The sequence below is a fragment of the Narcine bancroftii genome, chromosome 5 (assembly GCF_036971445.1).
Source record: "Narcine bancroftii isolate sNarBan1 chromosome 5, sNarBan1.hap1, whole genome shotgun sequence".
NCBI lineage: Eukaryota > Metazoa > Chordata > Chondrichthyes > Torpediniformes > Narcinidae > Narcine > Narcine bancroftii.
Window position 1 is genome coordinate 219,000,468 of NC_091473.1, and position 14,797 is coordinate 219,015,264.

At 40.4% G+C, this 14,797-nt stretch overlaps 1 protein-coding gene across 5 annotated transcripts in view; it reads right to left on the minus strand.

Moving 5' to 3' along the window:
* Positions 1-3,674: 3,674 nt before the first annotated feature.
* The window catches only part of LOC138764868 (voltage-dependent L-type calcium channel subunit alpha-1S-like), a 170,133-nt gene continuing 159,010 nt past the window's right edge, over positions 3,675-14,797 (minus strand). For all 5 annotated transcript variants that reach the window (XM_069941271.1, XM_069941270.1, XM_069941268.1 and 2 more), the window contains 2 exons: positions 6,018-6,121; positions 3,675-4,200 (listed from right to left, as the gene is read on the minus strand). In XM_069941271.1, the coding sequence (XP_069797372.1) occupies positions 4,030-4,200; positions 6,018-6,121 (275 nt within the window). In that variant the 3' untranslated portion in view covers positions 3,675-4,029. The remainder of the gene's footprint in view (positions 4,201-6,017; positions 6,122-14,797) is intronic.

Sequence of the window (14,797 nt, forward strand, 5' to 3'; positions counted from 1 at the left end):
CACTGAGGCAGGCCAATGCACATGGAAGTTGGGCTGGTGTAGGGGAAGTGGTCGGGAAGGGGAAGTGGTCGGGCAAAGAGAAGAGCAATTTAGCAGAAGGCAAATAAGCTTTTTTGAGAAGATGGATGCATTGATGGGGCAGATAGAAATGGTGGTGGTCCAAGAGCCAATTATAGAGGCGAAACATGAAAAGCTGCTGATTCTGTGATTGTAGTAAAAACGCAGAAATGCGGGAGGACCTCAGCAGTTCTCACTGCGTCCATAAGAGGTAAAGCTATAGAACCGAAATTTCGCGCCTGAGCCTTTCTTCACGGTATGAGTAAAAAGCAGACAGGCACTTGAATTAAAAGACTGGGGAGGGAAATATGGGCAGAGGGAGGAGTATAGACCAACTGACAAAAGACGTTCATTGGATATGGATGGTACACAGGAGAGAGGAAAGGTGAGAACTGACTGGGGAAGGGGGATTTTTGGGCTGGAAGCAAATAAGAAAAAGAGAAAGATAGAGCAAGAGAAAAGGAAACAAGGAAAGATGGAGGGGTGGGGGTGGGTGGCTAATGGAAACCAGAGAAGTCGAAGTTAATACCATCCTGTTAGAAGGTACCCAGATGAAATATGAAGTGTTGGTCCTCCAATTTACAGGAGGTCTCAATTGGTCGGTACATGACACCATGGACAGACATGGGGCTAGAAATTGAAATGGGTGGCCACTGGGAGATCCCCGCCATTGCAGTGGATAGGGCTGAGGTGCTGAATGAAATGACCTCTCAGTCTGTGAGTAGTCTCTTCAAATGAATGGAGACCACAACGGGAATGTGGGAAACACCCAGCAGGTCATGCAGTGGGCACGGACACAGAAACATAATTGACATTTCAGGCTCCTTCATCAGAGTGGGAGTGAGAGAAAACCAGTTGGTCTTCAGTAGCAGAGGAATTGGAAGAAGGATAGGTAGAACAAAGGGAATACCCCTGATAGGGCGAGACCATAGCAGGAATTTGGTTACAAGGTGACCAATGATCAGAACAAAATATTCCAAGATACGTTAATCAAGCAAGCTGGTAAGGGAAAGGAATAGGCCAGTTCAATTAGTAAAGGAGATCTGTATGAGGGAGAAATTATGTTGACACAGAACATCAATGTGTAGGATCAGTTGGAGAGGAGGTAAAGGAAACAGCAAGGGTAAGACGACACTGGTGGGGCACTTGCGTTAGGTTCCACTCCCCACAGTACCTGCACTGAAAGGCAGAATATAAAGCAAGAAATAATGGGAGCTTTTGAGAAAGGAATGGCAATAATTGTGAGCAGCTTTACTCTTCAAACACATTCCTTCAACTTTGACAAATCACACTGACAAAACTAGGTGTGAGAACAAGTTCCTAAAAAGTATCCAAGAAAATTTGTTAGCCCAGTCCATTTGGAAGAAATGGGGAAACAAGTTCATTCAGATCTACTCTTGATATCAGAGTAAATGATCACTTGGAGAGGGGAGAGCATCACTTGGAACATCACATAGAAGACAGAGGATCATGGAGAAGATTACTTGGAGAAGATAATTTGGAGAAGATAGGGGATTACGGGAGATCACAAAGAAGTTAGAGGATCACTTGTTCAAGATCACTTGGAGAAGGTAGAGGATTGCTTGAGAGAACACAGAGAAGAGCACTTGGAGAAGATAGAAAACCACTAGGAGAAGGATGACTTGCAGAAGGGAGGATCATGGAGAAGATAATTTGGAGAAGTGAGGATCACTTGGAGAAGTTAAAGAATCACTTGACATAAAAATATGAAGCTGAAATGGGCTAAAGGTGGCTGGGAGGATGACCCAAGGAAACAAAGGAAGTTAAGGACAGTATACCATTGAGAAGGTACAGACTACGTTGCAAATAAAAGGATAGAAATCAGGAAAATTTTAGAAAACTGGAAAAAAAATTAAAAGGAAGAAAAAAGATTATTAGAGTAAACTTAGAAGAAATATGAAAGCAGCCTGCAAGATGTGCTAAAAGTATCCATAACAGAAAATAGTAGCGTAAACACTTGTTTCCCCCTAAGAATGGGCTGGGGAATGGAAAATGAGATATGAAGTGAGGAAAACATTAATACATTCCATAATAGATGAAAGTCAGAGTAAAGAGTAGGAGCTCATAAGGCCATCTCCGACACAAGAGAAACAGTATCAGGCAAAGTAACAGGGTGAGAGATTGATGGACAGCAATCACTCCCTCGTTGTCAGCATTGAACCTTTGATCATCTGCATTCAAATGTGTGAACATTGTGCACCAGGTGATGTTTGCTCCTAAAGTAACACCAGGACACTGGTCCCTTCCACAGTCCAGGTCCCTGAACCCCCTCCCACAAACTGGGACCATGGTCCATCCCACACACCTGCACCCTCCACTGCCTTCCACACACTGGGTCCATGCACCCCTGCACTCTTCATGCCCACAGTTCCCAGACTCCCCTCCTCTTAACTTTCCCCAGTTCCCAGACTCCCCTCCTCCGAATCTCTCCCCAGTTCCCAGACTCCCCTCCTCTTAACCCCTTCCGTTCCCATTCTCCCCTCCTCCGAACCTCTCCCCAGACTCCCCTCCTCTTAACTCCTCCCCAGTTCCCATTCTCCCCTCCTCCTAACCTCTCCCTAGTTCCCCTTCTCTTAACCCCTCCCACTACCTATTTCCCCTCCTCCAAACCTCTCCCCAGTTCCCACACTCCCCTCCTACTAACCTCTCCCAAGATCCCATTCTCACCTTCTTCTAACCTCTCCCTAGTTCCCATTCTCCCCTCCTACTAACCTCTCCATAGTTCCCACACTCTCCTCCATTCGCTGCCCCCAATTCCCATATTCCCTCCTCTCATTGTGTCCACTCCCCCCCCCACCCAGTTCCCATATTCCCTTTCTCTCACTGGGTCCCAGTTTCCATGCCTCTTTCATCTGACCTTTTTCAATGGAAGATTTTTTAATGATATTGAGTAACATCTGAAACAAATGGAATTGAAAGTATATTGAGGAATGAATGGAAGTTTGGAAAATCTCCCAGTCTGCCAGCACCAAAATCCTGAGTGCGCCAGACTATCGGGGGTCAGCAGGATTTGAAACAGCGTTTAGTCTGGAAAGCTGTCCCTTTAGAATCATACTGAGTTCTGCTGTCGAAGCCCCACATTCCAGAGAGAGGGAGTGAGGTGGAGAACTGAAGTGACTGGGACTGGAGGAAGCAGTGACTTGCCCTTGCAGAAGAGATAGGACCCTCCCCCTGGGTATTCTGTGGCAGTTTACCCACTCCTGGGTCATCTGCCCATCTGCAAGGCTCAAGTCAAGAGCACAAAGGGGAGGGGAAGTACACTCTTTATGTCACATCACTCCTATTTGCATGAACTGCAACAGTCCTTTTATATTTATTGTCTTGCTTTATTCCCCTGGCGTGTGGTAATTTAATTTATTACTTGTTTTGTGTATTTTATGTACCTACAGCAGGCAAGATGAGTTCCCGCACTTTGTACATACGTGTATGACAATAAATTTCACCATCGTCACCTCAATTTCATGGGGTCAAAGCTGAACCTCGCCTGCAAGGGGGTGGGTCAAAGGGCCCAAGCTGCTGACCACATGATAGCTGGGACTCCAGTCCCACCAAAGTGCACTCTGAAGTCTTCACACACATCAGAAGGGTTGGGAAGATCTAGTCGACCATCAAGTGTTTAATGAGCACCATTTACATCAATGTAATAATACACAGCCCCATTACAAATGAATAGAAACATGGCCTAATTACAAGATCTGATCAGACCCCAAGGCCTGAACAGGGCGGGCCAGTCACAATAACTGAAGCATCCGTTCTTCTCCTCCAATCTCTTTAATGGCCTGTTATCCTCACACCATTAGACTGGCTGAAACTTCCTGTGTTTCCTTCACAACCCTCCACCTTTCTACACACACACACACACTCACACACACACACAAAACATGCTTAACCATAAACAGGCCTTGTGGTTGGAAGGTCTCTCTCTGTCTACCATGTGGTCCAGACGTAGCCTCAGAGTCTCCGATTGGGAGTTTGCGGGTCTGGACTTGGGAAGCTGCCCTGGTGAAGAGGCGTCGGCGCTGGGTTCCCCAGTGCATAATGGCGCGCCTGATGTGTCTCCGTGATCACGGTCACCGAGGTGGGGTCAGCGGCCAGTTCGAGTGGTCCTGATGCCTCCTCTACCTTGACAGGAGGAAGATAGGAGAGACGCAAAAAGAGTTAAACAAGAAGATCTTAAGATGCTGGGCACAGCTTATAAACATGCTGGTGAAACTCAGCAGGTCACGCAGCATCTGTGGGAAGTCAACATTTCTGGTCTGGGCCCTTCATCAGCAATCTGGAAAAACAGATAGACACCAGAATAACAAGGCAGGGGGAGGGAGGAGGAGAGGCAGGAGGAGAGGAGAGGGGCAGGTTCAAAGGCAGTGTCCACTGATATGTGACCCCTCGGAAAATCTCACACTTCTAAAATAATGTGGCATTCCCTCCGTGCTGTATGATGTACAGGTTGACAAACTGGACAGCTTGCAAAATAAACTGTCCCACTGCAGCCACTTCTGCTACATGCAGTGCAGGCACAGGACTATCAAAACCGCCCTGACCATTTACACCAATCAAACAGAAATCCCTGTTTATTCTCCCCACTATCCCATCCCAGGGGGTTCTTCCCTGCAGCTGTACTTTCTGAGTAACTCACATTGGCTAACATGGCCACCATGCACACACAACACTGGAAATAAAGCACATGGACGGAGGTGTACATTCCAGAGCACTGAAGGTCAGGACTGAACCAGCGCAGGTTTGAGCAAGCATCTCTCCCACTGTGACCCCGCTTGGAGGTTATTACTTCTGCACCCTCTGAGCCCATATTTGATGAAGGATTTTCCACCTGTAACGTTAATGCTGTTTTGCTTTCCACGGATGCTGCCTGGAACCCCCACTGTTTTCCGTCATATTAAACAGTGAGTGGGTACATTACTTCACCGGGATGTAGGTACCTGAGGAAAGACTGAGGAATGAGAGGAGAGTGGTTTGGGAAGGGCTCAAGTCCTCACCTTCCAGTGACAATGGGAAATGGAACAACGTCAAAGCAAAAGAATCAATCAATCCCGTTTAACAACTGAGATGGGATTGGATTATCTGATCCTGACCATGGCCCCAAACATAAATCAGTGTGAAGTTCAGTCATTAATTTCCTCAAGTCTAACCTCTGTGACTTGCAGAAAGGACTTCTTTGGGGGAAGTAGAAATTAGGAGGTGAAGGGAGGAGTCAACTTCTGCATGAGTTGCAGCATGTAACTCCCTTCCTGAGTGATGCAGAGTAAAACAACATACCATGTGCTGGCTGAAATTCAGAACAAGTAAACCCCCCCCCCACCCCTGAGAGGCAGATGGATGGTGTAACACATCATGAATGAGACATGGATGTTGTAACTCCCACCCACTGACACACAGACGGTGTAATTCCCTCCCAGTGACACGTGGACGGTGTAATCCCCACCCACTGACACACGGACAGTGTAACCCCCTCCCAGTGACACATGGACGGTGTAACTCCCACCCACTGACACGCAGACAGTGTAACTCCCTCCCACTGACACACCGATGGTGTAATTCCTTGCCAGTGACATGCGGACGGTGTAATCCCCACCCGCTGACACACGGACAGTGTAACCCCCGCCCAGTGACACACAGACGGTGTAACACCCTCCCAGTGACGCGCGGACGGTGTAACTCCCTCCTAGTGACACGCAGACAGTGTAACTCCCACCCACAGACACGCAGATGGTGTAACTCCCTCCCATTGACACACGGATGGTGTAACTCCCTCCCACTGACACACCGACGGTGTAATTCCCTCCCATTGACACACAGACAGTGCAACTCCTCCCAATGACACATGGATGGTGTAAGTCCACCTGAGTGGCACACGGATAGTGTAATTGTTCCCTGAGAGACACACAGATGGGGGAAACCACTCGTGTTTGAGTCATCATTACCTCTTCACCCAGGCAGTGTTGTTCCCATCCCACTGCCTCTTGCTTCTCTTTCTGCTGTGAGTTCTTTGAGGTAAAGTAGTTCACCGTGCAGTGTGGTTCCCACCCTGGAAAAAGGTGAGAAAAACTGGTGAATGCATGAGTCATACTACAGGTGGATGCTTGAAACTTACTCATGGCAACTGATGGGCGCTTGCCGTAGGCGAACCGACAGACCTCCGACACTGCCGAACTGACAGACACTCATCACAGGTAAATTGACGGAAATTCACCACAGGCAAGATAGTGGACAGTTTCCATAGGCAGACAGATGGACTCTCACTACATTGTGAACTTATGGATGCTTACCACAAGTGAACTGACACATACTTACCACAGGTGGAATGAAGGATACTCTCCAAAGGTGAACTGACACACACACGCACAGAGCTTAGGTGAATGGATGAACACTCACCACTGATGAACTGAAAGACACTCACCATGGCCAAACTGACAGACAGTCACTACAGGTGAGCTGACAATCACCCCAGGTGAACAAAAGGCAAACTGACACACATCAGCACAGGTAAACTGACAGACACTCACCACAAGCAGACAAATGAACCTTCATCGCAGGGGAACTCAACACAGACAAACTGACAGATACTTATCACAGGTGAACTGATGAACATTCACCACTAATGAACTGAAAGACACTCACCATGGGCGAACTGACTGACATTCACCCCAGGTGAACTGACGGATACTTACCAAAGGCAAACTGACACCACTCAGCACAGGCAAAGTGTTGAACAGTCACTATAGGCTAACTGATTGACATTCACCACAGGCAGACAGATGAACATTCATCACAGGGAGAAATGACACACATTCACCACAGACGAACACTCACTACTGGGGAAATGATACACACAACAGGCAAACTGATGATACTCACAAGTGAATTGACAGACGCTCACCACAAGCGAACAAACATTTAGACAGACATTAACCACAGGCAAAGTGATGGAACTTGCTCTGGGTGGACCCATAATGTGCACTACAGGGGAACTGAAGGAGACTCACACAGGCTGATTGTGGAACATGACAGTGATGGATGAGAGGCAATCATCACCAGTGGATAAATTTTCTGGGTTATAGGCAGACTGCTAGACACTTGTCTCGTGGATTGTGCCTCCATCGACTTGCTGATGGACACGTGACCAATGAAGGGCTGGGAGCGATATCGGACACCAACTCCCAGCATCACGCTAACCGTTGCTTCTCGACATTCCCACCAGCCAGGGACCAAACACTCCTTCCAGGTGAAGCATTGATCCACTTGCACTTCTTCCAAAAGAGCGTACTGTATTCAATGCTTTCCTTTTTTTACATTTTTTTTATTTTTCACACTATAAACCACATTGATCAAGATACATACATTTTCCTTTTCAAATATATACAGTGTCGTTTTCTTCCCCCCCCCCTCTTCCCATCCCACCCTCCCTACCTCCCCTCCCATTCATTTAAAGTTCAGAATCTAAACTACATTAAACCCATCAAACAATGTTGTCACTCAATAAAAATAAACAAGAAATTCCACTGAGTCAGTTCTTTTCATTCTCTTCTCCTTCTGTCATTTTAGGTGGTAGATGTCCCCGGTAGGTTTTCTCTATTGTGTTTCATGTATGGCTCCCATATTTGTTCAAATATTGTAATGTTATTTCTTAAATTATATGTTATTTTTTCTAATGGAATACATTTATTCATTTCTATATACCATTGTTGTATTCTCAAGTTATCTTCTAATTTCCAGGCTGACATAATACATTTTTTTGCTACAGCTAGGGCTATCCTAACAAATCTTTTTTGTGCACCATCCAAATCAATTCCAAATTCTTTGTTTTTTATGTTACTTAGGAGGAAGATCTCTGAGTTTTTTGGTATATTACTTTTTGTGATTTTATTTAATATCTGGTTTAGATCTTCCCAAAATTTTTTCACTTTCTCACATGTCCAGATTGCATGAATTGTTGTTCCCATTTCCTTTTTACAGCGAAAACATCTGTCAGATACTGTTGGGTCCCATTTATTTAACTTTTGAGGTGTAATATATAGCCAGTGTATCCAGTTATATTGTATCATACGTAACCTCGTATTTATTGTATTTCTCATAGTTCCTGAGCATAACTTCTCCCATGTTTCCTTCTTTATCTTTATGTTTAGATCTTGATCCCATTTTTGTTTAGTTTTACCATTTGTTTCCTCATTCTCCTTTTCTTGTAGTTTAATATACATGTTTGTTATAAATTTTTTGATTATCATTGTGTCTGTAATCACATATTCAAAATTACTTCCCTCTGGTAACCTCAGACTGCTTCTCAATTTGTCCTTCAAGTAGGATTTCAGTTGGAGGAGTCACGTGATGGAGTAGTGGCCGGACGGTGAACTCTAGCCCTCTCCAGAAAAGTCAGAAAAAACAAAGCAAAACACAAAGGCACAAAAATAAAAATTAAAGTAAAGTGAGTATAAAGGTGGAAAGAAGATGGCGACGAAAAAAGAAAAATCGAAACCAACGGTAAGAAGAGAGGAAGAGAAGACAACGGAAGAAGAAGGAGAAGGCCTTACCTGTTCGAAGAGGCCCGCGGTGGAGAGAGAAACCCGCTCCCTCAGGTCGGTAGAAAGTGGACTACAAAATTGGCTCGCTGAGCCGAGTAAAAGTGCGCAACCGCGCATGCAAAAAAACACACCGACGGGAGGGGGGACCAGCTGGGGAGTCGATCTCCACAGCCGGCAACGTCAGCTGCAGAACACCTGCAGCAAGAGGAGAACATAGAAGACAACGAAAACAAGAAAGAAGAGAAGAAAAGGGCAACAAAGAAACAACAGATGGCCAACCCAGAGGAAGAGGAAGAGTACAGTGAAATAGAAGAAGAAGGGAAAGGCAAGACAAAGGATATACTTTCTCTTATTAAAGAATACATGGAGTCATTTAAAGAATGGCAAGCGCAAGAATTTAATGATTTAAGAAGAAGAATAAACAATACAGAAGAGAAAATGAATAAAATAGATATGACCTTATCAGAAATGGGAAAAAGAATGGACAAGGTGGAAGAACGAGAAGCAGCAGTAGAAATGAAGGTAGAGGACTTAAAAAAGAAATTAGAGGAATCTAATAAAAAAGTTAAGGAGACACAAGAACTGTTAGCTCAGAAAATAGATATAATGGAAAATTATAACAGAAGAAATAACATAAAGATAGTGGGCCTTAAGGAAAATGAAGAAGGCAAGAATATGAGAGAGTTTATAAAAGATTGGATCCCTAGGATCCTAGGATGTCCAGAACTACAGCAAGAAATGGAAATAGAAAGGGCACATAGAGCATTGGCCTTTAAACCACAACCACAACAAAAGCCAAGATCCATTTTAGTAAAGTTCCTAAGATATACTACAAGAGAAAAGGTACTGGAGAAAACAATGGAAAAAGTAAGAGTGGGCAACAAGCCACTGGAGTACAAAGGGCAAAAAATCTTCATTTATCCAGATATAAGTTTTGAACTCCTGAAGAAGAGAAAGGAGTTCAATACAGTAAAGGCGATTTTATGGAAGAAAGGGTATAAATTTATACTAAAGCATCCAGCGGTATTGAAAATATTTATTCCAGGACAGCAAAACAGACTATTCTCGGATCCAGAGGAAGCACGAAAATTTGCAGAACAATTACAAAATAGACTGAGAGATGAAGACGTGTAATGAGAGTACAAAAGACTGCGAACTAAAAAGACACATAAGTTTTGAACTCCTGAAGAAGAGGAAGGAGTTCAATACATCGAAAACGATCTTATGGAAAAAAACTATTCTTGGATCCAGAGGAAGCAAGGAAATTTGCAGAACAACTACAAAACAAACAGAGAGATGAAGACATGTAATAAGAGTAAAAATGACCACGATTTATATGTATGTGGGTAAAGAGGTATATGTGTGTATATGTATAATGTGCATACATGAATGTATCTGTATTTAGAGGAAAATATAGATAGTATAGACAAGAATTAATAAGGGAAGGAAATGGAATAGAGGGAATAAGGAGGGAATTAAAAGAATGACCTTTGTTACATATGAAAAGTGAAATCTTTTCTGGGGGGGGCTGGGGGGGAGGAGTTACGGTCACTGCAAAATCAGCTGACGCTTGCGAGTGAATTCGCAAATCCAAATGGAGAGGGGAGATGTGATTGTCTGACAAGGGATAAAGGACAACTCAGGAGGGGAAGGGGGGATTGGGGCTAAAGAAGTTTTAAATAGGAGAATAAGGAAAATGTTTGATGTTTTAGGAATGTTGTCTTATAAAGGGTTCAAAACAAGAAAACAGAAATGGATAAGAAGGAAAGGTAATGATGGAGAAACGGAAAGGGAAGATAAACAAAGTATAAAATGGCTACGTTGAACTATATGACTTTAAATATTAATGGAATACATAACCAAATTAAAAGGAAGAAACTGCTAAATTTACTGAAAAAAGAAAAAATTGATATAGCATTTGTGCAAGAAACACATTTAACTGAATTGGTGTGCAAGAAACACATTTAACTGAATTGGAGCACAAGAAATTAAAGAGAGATTGGGTAGAACACGTAACAGCAGCATCGTATAATTCAAAAGCAAGAGGAGTAGCTATATTAATTAGTAAAAATGTGCCATTTAAAATAGAAGAGGAAATAATAGATCCAGCAGGGAGATATGTAATGATAAAATGTCAGATATATTCGGAGCTTTGGAATCTACTCAATGTATATTCACCTAACGAAGAAGATCAAAAATTTATGCAAGATATCTTTTTGAAGATAGCAGATATGCAGGGGAACATATTAATAGGAGGGGATTTCAACCTGAATTTGGATTCAAATGTGGACAAAACTGGGAAAAAAATTAACAGAAAGAACAAAGTAACCAAATTTATAATTAAATCAATGGAAGAAATGCAACTTTTGGATATATGGAGGAAACAACACCCAAAAGAAAAGGAATATTCATATTACTCGGCTAGACATAAAACATACTCAAGAATAGACCTATTTTTGTTATCAGCTCGTATGCAAGATAGAGTTAAAAAAACAGAATATAAAGCTAGAATACTATCGGACCATTCACCCTTAATATTGACAGTAAAGTTAGAGGACATCCCTCCAAGAATGTATAGATGGAGATTAAACCCCATGTTACTTAAAAGGCAAGATTTTAGAGAATTTATTGAAAAACAAATTAAAATGTATTTTGAAATAAATACAAAATCAGTGAAAGATAAGTTTATACTATGGGATGCAATGAAAGCATTCATTAGAGGGCAAATAATAAGTTATGTAACCAAGATGAAGAAGGACTATAATCAGGAAACAGAGCATTTGGAAAGGGAAATAGTAAATATAGAAAAAGAATTAGCAATGAAGGAAGATACAACTAAAAGAAGAGAATTGGCGGATAAAAAAATAAAATATGAAACACTGCAAACATATAAGGTGGAGAAGAATATAATGAAGACAAAACAGAAATATTATTAACTAGGTGAAAAAACGCACAAAATTCTAGCATGGCAGCTTAAGACAGAACAAACTAAGAAAATGGTATTGGCATCAAGGAAAAAAGACAAACAAATTACATATAATCCAAAAGAAATTAAGGAAAACTTTAGAGATTTCTATGAACAATTATACCGAACTGAAAACGAAGGGAAAGAAGGGAAAATAGATGAATTTCTAACTAAAATTGAACTACCAAAACTACAAATAGAGGAACAAAATAAATTAACAGAGCCATTTGTAATAGTAGAAATACAAGAGATAATAAAAAAACTACCGAATAATAAAACACCAGGAGAGGATGGATTCCCAATAGAATTCTATCAAACATTTAAAGACTTATTAATTCCGCCCCTCCTGGAAGTAATCAACCAGATTGATAAAACACAAAGCTTACCAGATTCATGTAAAACAGCAATAATTACAGTAATACTAAAGCAAGGGAAAGATCCACTCACACCAGCATCATATAGACCAATATCTTTACTTAACACAGATTATAAGATAATAGCTAAACTATTAGCAAACAGATTAGCAGAGTATGTACCGAAAATGGTAAATCTAGACCAAACTGGATTTATCAAAAAAAGACGCACAACAGACAATATTTGTAAATTTATTAACTTAATTCATGCAGTAGAAGGGAATAAAGCACCAACAGTAGCAGTTGCTTTAGATGCAGAGAAGGCCTTTGACAGAGTAGAATGGAATTATTTGTTCAAAGTATTGCAAAAATTCAGTTTACCGGAGAAGTATATTAATTGGATTAAAGCATTATATAAGGGACCATTAGCGAAAGTGACAGTAAATGGACATGTATCAAAGCAATTTAACTTAAGCAGGTCAACACGGCAGGGATGCCCACTATCACCTTTATTGTTTGCATTAGCTATAGAACCACTAGCAGAATTGATAAGAATAGACAATAATATAAAAGGAATAAAAATAAAAGACAAGGAATATAAAATCAGTCTATTTGCGGATGATGTTATAGTATACTTAACAGAACCAGAACTATCAATAAAAGAATTATATAAGAAATTGAAGGAATTTGGAGAAGTGTCGGGTTACAAGATCAACGTAAATAAAAGTGAAGCAATGCCTATGAATAATGCGGATTTCTCAAAATTTAAGAAGGAATCACCATTTAGATGGCAAATGCAAGCAATAAGATACCTAGGTGTACAAATAAACAAAAATCTCGGCCAACTATATAAACTCAATTATTATCCACTAATGAAAAAATTACAGGACGATTTAGAGCATTGGAAAGATTTACCACTAACACTAATAGGAAGGATAAACTGTATTAAAATGAACATTTTTCCAAGGATATTATACCTATTTCAGGCATTGCCAATACAACTGACAAAGAAATTCTTCAAGGAGTTAAAGAAAATAATAAGGAAATTTTTATGGAAAGGGGGGAAACCGAGGATAGCACTAGATAAATTAACAGAATGGTATAAACAAGGAGGCTTACAACTGCCAAACTTTAAAAATTATTATAGAGCCGCACAATTAAGATACCTATCAGATTTTTATCAAACAAGGGAAAAGCCAGATTGGACTAGATTAGAATTAGATAAAATAGGGGAAAAGATACCTGAACGCATATTATATAAATGGGATGAAAAATTGGTACAACATAGAAGTTCTCCAGTATTACATCATCTACTCAATATTTGGAAGAAGATTCAAGTAGAAAGAAATAAAACAAATTATCAATTACCAAAACTAATATTGACGCAAAACAAGTTACTCCCTTTTACAATAGATAACCTTTCCTTTAGAGAATGGGAGAAAAAAGGGATTAAAAGAATAGAAAATTGTTTTTCAGGAAATAGATTCTTATCCTTTGAACAAATGAAAGATAAGTACAATATAACTGGAGATACAGCGCTGGCATATTACCAATTGAGATCCTACTTGAAGGATAAATTAGGAAGCAGTTTGAGTTTGCCAGAGGCAAGTAACTTTGAATATGTGATTACAGATACAATGATAATCAAAAGATTTATAACAAATATGTATATTAAACTGCAAGAAAAGGAGAATGAGGAAACAAATGGTAAAACTAAACAAAAATGGGAACAAGATTTAAATATAAAGATAAAAAAGGAAACATGGGAGAAGTTATGCTCTGGAACGATGAGAAATACAATAAATACGAGGTTACGTATGATACAATATAACTGGATACACAGGCTATACATTACACCTCAAAAGTTAAATAAATGGGACCCAACAGTATCTGATAGATGTTTTCGATGTAAAAAAGAAATGGGAACAACAATTCATGCAATCTGGACATGTGAGAAAGTAGAAAAATTTTGGGAAGATCTAAATCAGATATTAAATAAAATAACAGAGAACAATATACCAAAGAATCCAGAGATCTTCCTCCTAAGTAACATAAAAAACAAAGAATTTGGAATTGATTTGGAGGATGCACAAAAAAGATTTGTTAAGATAGCTCTAGCCGTAGCAAAAAACTGTATTATGTCAACCTGGAAATTGGAAAATAATTTGAAAATACAACAATGGTATATAGAAATGAATAAATGTATTCCATTAGAAAAAATAACATATAGTTTAAGAAATAATATTGAAATATTCGAACAAATATGGGAGCCTTACATTAAACATAATAGCAAAAACCTACCGGGGACAATCACTACCTAAATTAACGGAAGGAAAAGGAAATGAAAAGAATGGACTCAGTGGAATTTCTGGTGTATCTTTATTGAATGACAACATTGTCTGACTGGTTTAATGTATCCTAGATTTTATACCTTAAATGGACAGGAGGGGGGAGGTAGGGAGGGTGGGATGGGAGGAGGGAGGGGGGGGAGAAAATGCCACTGTATATGTGTGAAAAGGGAAAAGTGTGTATCATGGTTAATGTGATTTATGGTGTGAAAAATAAAAAATTAAAAATTAAAAAAAAGTAGGATTTCAGTTGGTAGTATGCCAACACTGTATCCTGAGTTATATTATATTTATCCTTCATTTGTTCAAAGGATAATAGTTTATTTCCCGAAAAGCAATTTTCTATTCTTTTGATCCTTTTTTCTCCCATTCTCTAAAGGAAAGGTTATCTATTGTAAAAGGGATTAGCTGATTTTGCATCAGTATTAGTTTTGGTAGTTGGTAATTTGTTTTATTCCTTTCTACATGAATTTTCTTCCAAATATTGAGCAGATGATGTAATACTGGAGAATTCCTACA